This window comes from Amblyomma mixtum, chromosome 10 (assembly GCF_055824585.1).
Source record: "Amblyomma mixtum isolate Tamu chromosome 10, ASM5582458v1, whole genome shotgun sequence".
Taxonomy (NCBI): Eukaryota; Metazoa; Arthropoda; class Arachnida; order Ixodida; family Ixodidae; genus Amblyomma; species Amblyomma mixtum.
The window spans coordinates 69,618,224-69,628,190 of record NC_143021.1 but is presented as its reverse complement, the minus strand read 5'-3'; the positions used below and the strand labels follow the sequence as shown (position 1 = coordinate 69,628,190).

At 43.9% G+C, this 9,967-nt stretch overlaps 1 protein-coding gene across 1 annotated transcript; it reads left to right on the top strand.

The window, feature by feature from the left end:
* The first annotated feature begins 2,820 nt into the window (after window positions 1–2,820).
* Window positions 2,821–9,739, top strand: LOC149326058 (uncharacterized). The gene is made up of 8 exons (XM_089563809.1): window positions 2,821–5,814; window positions 6,738–6,925; window positions 7,262–7,381; window positions 7,531–7,749; window positions 7,941–8,155; window positions 8,620–8,779; window positions 9,143–9,239; window positions 9,644–9,739. The coding sequence occupies exons 2-8, from the start codon at window positions 6,739–6,741 to the stop codon at window positions 9,708–9,710; spliced, it is 1,065 nt and encodes a 354-aa protein (XP_089419935.1). The 5' UTR covers window positions 2,821–5,814; window position 6,738; the 3' UTR covers window positions 9,711–9,739.
* Window positions 9,740–9,967: the final 228 nt, after the last annotated feature.

Here is a 9,967-nt window from a genome sequence, read left to right as displayed (position 1 = left end):
CATTTTTTTCTGACGCCAGCAACATGAATTGTAGGCAGCACCTCTCAAACTAATTCAATATGAAATTTTTGCTTAAGTCCAGCCTCCTTTTGCAGAAAAAAAACTGCACTTATACTTCATGCCATAAATTGTGATCACGATTATTCAAACCATTATTTAAAAATTCTTTCAGAACTAAGTCCTTGAAAACACTGAAAAGCTCTAAAATCTCTAATAGAATGGCTGTAGCTGTGCAACATAGAACACTATGTTCACGGATGGACATCAAGAGATGATGAACTTGCAACAATGTCCCAATTACATAAAAACATATATACCACACACATCTATTCCCGGCCACTTGTACGGTTTTGAAGAATCCAGGCTGAACTTCGGTGCTAGGAGTGACAATGGCTGTGCACCTTTGCATCCCTCCTTCTCCCAGGTGCACTGCAATAGAAGCGTCATTTATAGTATTAGTGTAATGGTTAGTGATAACTTATATGTTCATTAAACCACGTAATGGCAGCACACATGCTCAAAAAACGACAGGAATGGTTTGAAAATGAGAAACAACTTTTTATTCTAAATTTTATCCATTACAGCACTTGCCACATATTTATAAGAGGCATAATTGATGCAATACACTGGCACAATAAGCCTAGACAAACTTCTACAGCACAATGGCCTATTACCAGTGAATTGTCACTAAGTGCCTAACATAATTAACATATTTTCTAACAGCCACTGCAGAAAAAAGAAAGAACTATACTGTTACTGCTTACGAGATTGACAGTATTCATTACAGAATTTTTTTTTCGTCGACAGATTACAGCAGTGCAACCAAAATCCTTATTGTTCTAAACAGAAAAGCTTAGAGACTAGCGTATTCTTCTATTCAAGCTCTTACAGCGACATCAAACTTAACGTCTCTCTCTCACAAGAGAATACAAGAGCACGAAAAGAGGTGACATAGACTGTACGCTTTTGTGAGCTAATGTTTGGCCACCAACTAGCCCCGACCTTTTCACTAGTAAAAAGAACTAAACAAGTCTACTTTTCTCTATTAGTTCGCAGCCTGAGTGAAGAGCCAGCTACATATCAACTTAACACCATTAGCACTCGCATCTTGCCATTCGAATGCAGTAAAACTGCTATCATGATAAGTCACATTCTGGGTTAGCAAAAATATTGCAAGGTGTGAGCGAAAACGGCCGCATGCCAGGAAGCGCAGAGCACAAATGAGCTGCTAATTTCTTGCCTATGAATAAATAAATTTCACGTTTACTGTTTTATCGTTTGCTTGCTACTCCGTGGTAAAGAGAAAAAAAAAATTGACGCCGTCCATTCGCAAAAAAAAAAAAAAAAAGCGGCCTGGCACAAGGAGTTGCCTTGTAGCGCTAAAATTATAAAGGGATTACTGTCCAATAAGAATCACATACAGTGCTGCGGTAGATGTGAGCACTGCGCGCAGTACGTACCACAGAAGCGCGCACACTAATTAACTCGCCCCTTTTTGAACGGAGACTGCGGTTTGGACTTACCTTACTGAATGGTCGTGAGCAGGGACGAATACTTTGCGTTGAAGAGACGACCGGCAATGTTCTTTCGCACAGCAGACGAACGATCAGAGCCTGCAGCGAAAGAAAGCATGAGAAAGACGCCTGCATATTGCGCCGCTGCGATCGTGTGTTGTACACGATAGGCTCCCTCCAGCCGCACGCGACCGGCTCAAAACAAGAAATAGCAACAAGTAGCGGCTCGCGCGCACAATCCATGATAAAGCATCTTTACAGAATACACCATAATCTGATGGCAGGAAACAACCCGAATGACCAAACAAATAGATCACTTGTAGGGTTGAAATTTGGCGCGAAGAATCCGTACGATGAGCTGCGCCGCGACGACCTGGCGTGCGCTGTTTCTTCCAGGCGTTCACTCTTTCGCGAAGATGTCGCCCACTGCAGCGTCACACATCGATGAAGCGTGCACGATGAAGTAATCGCTGAGCACAAGCGAACACGAACGCACACGGGCCACACAGCTCAAAATGAGGAACGCGCGCCCTGACTCGCACGCACGACACCCTGCAACAACTACGACGAGCGTCACGTGTAAGCAGCGGCTTCGTCTTCGACTCTAGGGGAGGAAATAGCCAATCCAAATAGACAGGCACGTGACCGAAAAAGAGAACGAAAAAACTACAAGCCACTGCCATTGCTACCATTGCTTTGCGCCTTCTTTTGTTCGGCGAGGCAACGCGATTCCCCTCTTTCCTTTTTCTCCGCTGACTGAGGGAACCAGTGCTCCAAGGTCATGCCGCCCGCGTGCGGGGCAACAGCCTTTGGAGCTTGCAATGTGCGGGTTCGCTTCTTTTTGCGTGCGCCGCTCTGTCCATGTGGTACTGATTTTTCCGCACTCTCCGCGTGCTCACAGCTCTTTCGTTCTCGGGTACAACGAGCGCCTTGCAGTATGCGTTTGAAATATTTAGTGCAGCCGGCTGTTACGCAGATGCTGCCGTAAATCTACCCAGGTAACGCAAAACATTGCCTAAACGTTGCCTGTATGTATGAACTTCCACACAACGTTATGCGACAAAATATCACATTGCTACAACGTTGCCTGACAGAGGTCGCCATGACGTTTAGTGATTACGTCACCATAACGTTTATAGGCAAACATAGCACTGACGTTGGGTATGCACATCTCACTAACGTTGCGGTAACATTAATACCGCAACATTAAGTAGACGCTGGAATTAAATATTACTGACTAAGCTAATTAAGCTCTAAGAGTAAAATGCAAAACTCTTGGTGGGACAAAAACATGCTCAGTGCTTTATAATGAGGGGACCGTTTTAGATTGTAATTATTTTGGAAGAAATCAGGTTCATATCACCAAGGTAAAAAATATGACATAGAAAATTTTTATTCATATGCAATACTGCCACTCCTACACCAAGAGCGTAGCATATAGCCAAAACTTTATCATGCACACGAGTGAAAACAAACACTGCTGTGGGAGAGTTGCTTTGCCATTGTCAGTTTACCTAGCAAAAGTATCATTTTCACAATGGGAGCACAGGAAAAAGAGCATCTGAATTTTTCTTGAATGGTAAGCACACACATTTTGTACAGATTTCACTGATGCTATACATACTCAGAGACTGTGAGAGCCCTCGGGCTCTGTAAACACCTGTATCAACAGGGCACAGTGTTGCACCATAAAAGTTGCTAATATCGGCATAGTGCTGTCCACAAATAAAGATCTCACCTTCAGCAGCTAGAAAATTTCTAATTAAGACAAAATTGCCATCTTTTATTCTCACACAGTTGCCTTTTGGCTTTGTAGAAAGCACTTTTTTGCCGATCATAGCCTTGCTGAACTGCTGCCCGATAAAGTTTTCAGGTACTGGTCCACTTGTGTGCATGTTAGACAGCTTGATGCCACCCCTTCCAGGATTCACTGGTTGTTTGTACTGTTGCTTTAGTTCAGCTACTCTCATAAAAATTTGTTCTGTTGGAAGGGCTTGGCCTCTGACTAGTCTCTTCAGCTTTCCTAAAAAAGCCTCAAAAGGAAAGGCTGAAAACAGGGCAAGGTGGCCAAACTGTCGTACACTATCTGTCAGATGTGAGAGGCTGTGTATGCTGACAGTGTAGATACTGCTGCCATACAGCTTACCTGCCTCTGCCACAAAGCTAAGCAGCAGCTGCTCAGCATAGTCACACAAAGTCGTGCAAAGATCAGGAGAGGCCAGTATTGTGATGGCGCAACTTAGCTTCAGAAAGTGCATGTAAAACGGACGAGCAAGATGTTGTTTCAGAACAATTGGGCCGAAATAAACAAGGAAGTTCCTGTACTCGGATGCCTTCCAAAATTCTAAAACACGTAGTGTCCTCGGAGTGCGCTGAAGCTCATGTGGTGTGTTAACAGCCAGACTCACAAGGTGTTCAGAAATTGCCCTACGTGCACTCAAAGGTAGCTTTGACGCTGATGGGGCAGTTGATGTCCAACATTGCACCAGAAGCCTCTTCATAACTCCTAAGCAAACCAAATGCATGTAGTCAAGTGGGAACCTACTAACCAGTCCAATTCCCAGATCGAGCAACGGTGATGTGCTATTATGATGCTCAGGCTGTGACATGTTGGCAAAGTTTTCGTCTGTACGCAGAGGGGCCAATACATCAGGATATATGACTTTCCTGTGCTGTGCAGAGTACAAGCCCTTTTGCATGCACTTTTCACATGCAAAATACGCTGTATGTCCCTTTGTACATTTAAGGAATGCACGTGCAGGCATGTCACAAACAAATGCACGGACAATGACTGGGAACACAGCTTCACCATAGTGCAATCCGAGCTCTAGAAGTGAAGTCAGCTCTGTCAACACATCTTGCATAAAATTCGCAACACTCTCAGGTTTGGAGTCCCCCATGTAGAGAGCTGCAAGAAAAGGTTCATCTCGTGAGCTTTCTTCGGCCCGCACAAGTACGGGCCAAAACTGTTTCGACGAACTCCTAAATATGGGCAAGCCATCGACGTTTATCGTCAGAGAAATCACTGAAGTGCTCATGGCTATGGCACCACTTTCTATTTGCTGAATGAGGTTTTCAGTGACGCCGAAAAAGCAGTAAGCGCCACTTCCCATGCTGTTGACTCTGCTTGCATGAGGCGTCCGCAGCAGTGCTCTGGCATCCGAAGGGAGATCTGGATGATGTGGCTGCAGAATTTTGAGAAGCTTAGTGACGTGGGCGGCACAAATGTTGTTGTCCACAGCCCATGAACGAAGTGGATCGTGCAAAGTCGGCGCTAAACCCACCTCACTCTCGCTTGAACTATCATAAACCTCTGGAGGCTCGGCAACTTCGCCAGTTGGGGGCGGACCAGCGATGCACAATGGAGAAACAAATTCTCCATCGCCATTGCTCTGATAACTATCAATGGACTCACTATCGTGATGCACAACCTCATTCACAAAATGTTCGTCTGCAGTAGGTAAGTAGCGGCTTGTCTGTGAGTGCTGCACCGTAGAGCCATCAGGTTGGGAACTGTCACTGGACTCACTGCCGTGAAACACAACCTCGCTCACAAAATGTTCATCGGTTGTAGATAAGTCGCGGCTTGTCTGCAGCTCTGGCTGCTGCACCTTAGAATCATTAGATTGGTAAAGCGCTGCTATTTTGGTTGCTCGGCGCCTGAATTTCTGTCGTCTTCCAACGTCAGTAATACGTCGCTTTGTCCTCTCCATCGGTAGTAGACGCAGTCCTACTTGCAAACACAAGCAGTACGCATAATGGTGCACCGAAGGTCATCCACATACATGCAGCACGAGTACTTGCTTCAGCTACGCAGAAGTGTCTTGATATTGTAGGGAAAAAAATCCGCGCCTCCGCATCCACCACACCAAACCAAGTATCTCCCGCAGTAACGTTGCTTCCGCATGCACACGCTGGCTAGGCTTGGCTCGAGTGCATCTCGCCCCAGCGCTGGCTTGCCATGTCTCGCTTGGTTTGGAAGAGCTTAGGAAAAGCTTCAATACAATACATAACCCTCAATGAACAATTTATTAGTAAATAAAAGAACTGTCGCGCAGTATCTTGGCTCAGTTGGAAAGTTCGATTTTAAAAAATATTTATTTTTGACTATTTTGTAGCGCTCAGGTGGCGCCCCAAACGTCCAAACTGAGCGCGCGCATCGAGCCGCGCTACAAAACTTTTGTCGGGGCACGGGACAATGGAACCGTGCTCATGAGTACTTTGATGCAGACTTTGGAGCCTCGTTTTGAACACGTGTGAACTCGATCGTCAAATTTCTTGAACTTTTCAGCGTTGACAGGTGAGTTGCTACTGATTTGGTGACCTCTCTTTTAGCTTGTAAGCTTGACTGCCGCATCTGGAATGGGCCACATTATGTGCGCTACTTTTTTTCTGTGTATTTCGTGCTGCTTTGTTAATCTTGTATTTCTTTCTGGCCATGCATATTCGCAGCATAACGGTGCTGCGCTGGCCCCGCTGTTAAAACGAGGAGATGGATCGTAATGTTAAGCAGAGCTGCTTGTGTGCAGGTCTGATCAGAGATAAATGCTAAAATTATTTTCACTCATTGGCGGCGTAGCGACCGCGGCAATGCCACGATACAGCCTCAGTTGTCTCACACGTGGCATGAGCCACATCGTTAGGTCTGTGCAATTCATTAGTGCGATTGATCGTTATTTGCTCGTAGTGTGACTGAAACTCCGTCTAACGTACTTGGATGGCCTACAGGCCGTTGGTTGGAGCCATCATGCAGCCAGTCAAGCATGCTAACTGAACTTGCAATGCTCAGTGTGTGTGTACGTCTTTTACCGTCTTTGTTCTGCTTTTTGACGATTTTGTCTCCTGTGTACCATCAGCATGGACTGCAAATAGTTCAATGATGTTCATGCTGAAATTCCACGCCACGACTGTGTTGAAAACGGCAGTAAACTTTTTGTTGGTGAAGATTTCTATCACATGTCAAGTAGGAGAGTGCTCAGAGCGATGTCATTTTCTGAAGAAAAAAAAAAGAGAGAGATAAGAAAATAACTAGTTCTCCATGGCATGCAAGCAACATGGTTTTCTGTCACTCAGCTGCGGGCAGTATAGACGCTGCATATAAATTGGTCTCATAGAGAGGAAACTTCAAATCAGTTGTGTCTTGTCAAAAAGGCCCTTAGAAAATAATGCCCTTGTCTTGGCAGCAGTGTGTGTTGGTGTGCTAACTGTGCTATCTTCTTGCAGGATGTTCTGTATTGTTGCATTTAGCAGTGAGGACGGAGTCGCTGCCGTTCCCAAACTCTGGGTGCAGAATGGCGAAACTTTTTGGCCACCATACAGAAATCCATCTCGTTGCCGGAATGCAATAAAAAACTCTGAGCAGCCTGGGGACGAATGGACGACACATAAATGCCGAATCTTGGGCGAGGCCAGTAAGTCTTTTTTTTTAATTTTTGTGTCACAAAGTGTTGTGATTATAGCGCACTGTTGGAGGTTCGGGTTGTGGCCAGAGTAGAAAACCTTTGACCGAAAATGGCAAAATATTCAGATACCTCCTTGATACATTGACTCTCATCAGTAATCATATGTTGGCTATTATCTGGCTCGAGGTTCATGTTATGGTGATACTATTGTTATGCTCGTATTTCAAATTATTACTGTTGCTAGGTGGTTGTAAACATTGGTTTCAAAAGTTTACTTGCTATTTTCATACAGTTCTCCTTTGGCTGCGTCATTAAATTTTTCAATATCGAATTCTTTGCTTGCAGCAACATATGCTGAGGCAAAACGAAGGGAAAAAAAAGCAGAAGAGGTCTCAGATTTGACCACCGATGAAGAACGACGAATGAAGAGGCCGAGAAAGCCTACAAAGAAGGCACTTTACGGAAGTATGATTCCAGTTTTCCTGTTGAAATGGTCACACATTTTGTATTAATCATGCATATTCCAAAAACTTAGCTGCTAATTTGTAAATATTTCTTCACCAAGCCACTTTAATGCTGAAGTCATTGCATTGAAACAATTTTTAACTATGCAGCGTCGGATGAAGACAGCTTTGAAGCACCAAAGAAAAAAAGAAAAGAAAGGGCTGTTTCCGGGGGAAGTGAGGACAGCGAGGAAAGCTGCGAAGATTGTCGCCCACCATCTGCAGTTCCTGCAAAGCCACTCCAGCAGCTACCATTTGTTGGCCGTCCTGCGCCGAGGCCAGCGCAAGTACGTGCGAGCCCACTGCTACAAGCAGAAAGCGGAATCCAAGGTAAAAACTTCGTGCCTCTACCGGGCTAGTTGTAAGCAGCATTTTATTGTGCTGTGTGGACTTAGCTTTATATAGATGTGCTCATTTTGGCACAAATAAAAGTTTGGCTAGTTTTGAAATTCTGGCCAGCAGTCTATTTGTGCTGTGGTATGTTTTTTTTTCTTCTAATTCCTTGCTTTTGCTCATTCTAGGGCTTCTAAAGAACCTTGCACAAACGGTGGCAAAGATAGATGAAAAAATTGATGTTCTGACAGAAAAGGTCAACAGAATAGCACATGCTCGGGAAAGTGCAGTGGATCCTTCAGCAAAAGTAGATGAGGTCCTTCAGTATTTGCCTCTTAAAAATGCAGAAGGAGTGGCCAGTATGGAACGCATACTGGATGATGAAGAGAACAAAAGAACCTTGGCAAGTGCATTTTTATCTCATGCCAGTTCTGCTAGTTGGCTTTTTTTTTCCACATTGCAGAGCTATACTATTATTTTCAATTGCTGTCACTTGTGAGAAAAGCAATTTACTCATTGTGGTGATCTAATAGTTGTATGGCTTAGCTGCAAAGCCCAAATGCAGAATAAAATCCCTAGCTGCCATAGCCTCATTCGGAGGAGCAAAAAAATGCTGTGCAATGTTAGCGTGCAGTGAAGTATCCAAGATCTTTTAAATAATCAAGATCTGCACTACGATTCTTTCAGCCTGTGCTCTGCTTTGGGCCATTAAAACAGCTCATAAAAATGCGTAATGCTAGCATTTTGGAGTATATACTTGTGAGTCAAGGACTTATTATTAGCTATTGATGCATTATTCACTAGGGACCCAATTTTAGTTGCGTTTAGCTCAATATCTAAAAGTTTCTTGCATTTTTTTCTGTTCAGATTTCGCACCTTGCCCTAATTGGAGGTTCATGCCAGAAGGACATAGTGCGCCAAATAATGAAGCGCTGCATCAACGACGGGTTGGCCAAGGAATATTGCCTGACTGGCCGAAAGGGCAAGAAGCAATTTGCAAACCTAAACATCATGAGCGTAATCATGGGTGTGTACCAGTTTTCTTTTCACTGCAGAGAAAATTCATTTTTTCAGGAATCTTTATTTGTCATTTTAATTCACCACGGAAAAAAAGACTGTCAGTTTGCATGTCACAATATCGATCAAGTCAAGGGCAAGCAGCCTTGTATATATTATTTTGGAGTGATGGATCCATACTCAAGTAGGTTACTTTAGATACCAATTTGAAAGTGGATTTTCTGAGTCATATAGTAGAATGAGGTGCACAGTTCAACGTATGCATGTTCAGAGTTCATAGAAGGTGTAATGGGGGGGGGGTTGATATATTTGTAGCAAATATCCGTTTCTAGGTTTACTGCTGTAAGTCAGTGATATTGGTTTGTTTTTGCAGTGGCCCTGCGGCGGTCTTGCCCGTTGGGCAAAGAAGTCGACTTCAGGCGTGATATTGGCGACCATTTTCGTCATGCGCCAGCACGCTGCAAGAAACGGCAAGTCTATTATACTTGTGTAGGGAATCTGGACTACCATATAGTCAGCTCGTGTGTCGAGCTGTGCAAAAACTGTTCACTTGTCACAGCCACTTAGCTTTTCCAGCTTGAAGCACGTCATATGGGACAGCAGAGGCAAAACCTATGCGAAATGCAAGTAAAAATTAAGGTTACAGTGTAAAGCTGTCAGTGTTGCATGAGTGGCAATTTTGATGGTTTTAAAAGCAGAAATTCAGAAGGGGTTAGTCTTCTTGGTTTCCGCATTATCTCTCTAATAAATATTGGCGCATTTCATACACAATTCTGACCCTGCAAATTATTTAGATATCTGATTACTTTGTAAGTACTCTCTTGAACTTTGGCTGAATAACAGTAATTTTTGTGTTTTCGTTCTTTTAATCCAGTGACTCCAGCGGAGTGGATGACCCAGCGATGTCCAATCTCATTCACAGAATGGATGACGATGTATGATGCAAAATAAATGATATAAAGGGCTCTCACATGTGCACCTGGTGTAAATTTTGCACTGTAGTGCCTGTCATTCAATGTGACAGGTGAGCAGTGCTGGAGTAATTTTATTGTAGACCACAATTACTGTGTAACCACCTTTTTGTGTGTGTCTCGACTACGTATAAGCTCATATACATTAGCCACTTCTGGAAGGCAGCAGGGACACGTACAATTTATCAGCACTTGCCGCACCTTCCCTAGTATGAATGGATGGTGCT

Coding starts and splice junctions, on each gene's coding strand:
- LOC149326058 (XM_089563809.1), top strand. CDS start 6,739: ATGTTCTGTATTGTTGCATTTAGCAGTGAGGACGGAGTCGCTGCCGTT. Junction 6,926..7,261: donor CCGAATCTTGGGCGAGGCCA/GTAAGTCTTTTT, acceptor CTTTGCTTGCAG/CAACATATGCTGAGGCAAAA. Junction 8,780..9,142: donor CATCATGAGCGTAATCATGG/GTGTGTACCAGT, acceptor TTGTTTTTGCAG/TGGCCCTGCGGCGGTCTTGC.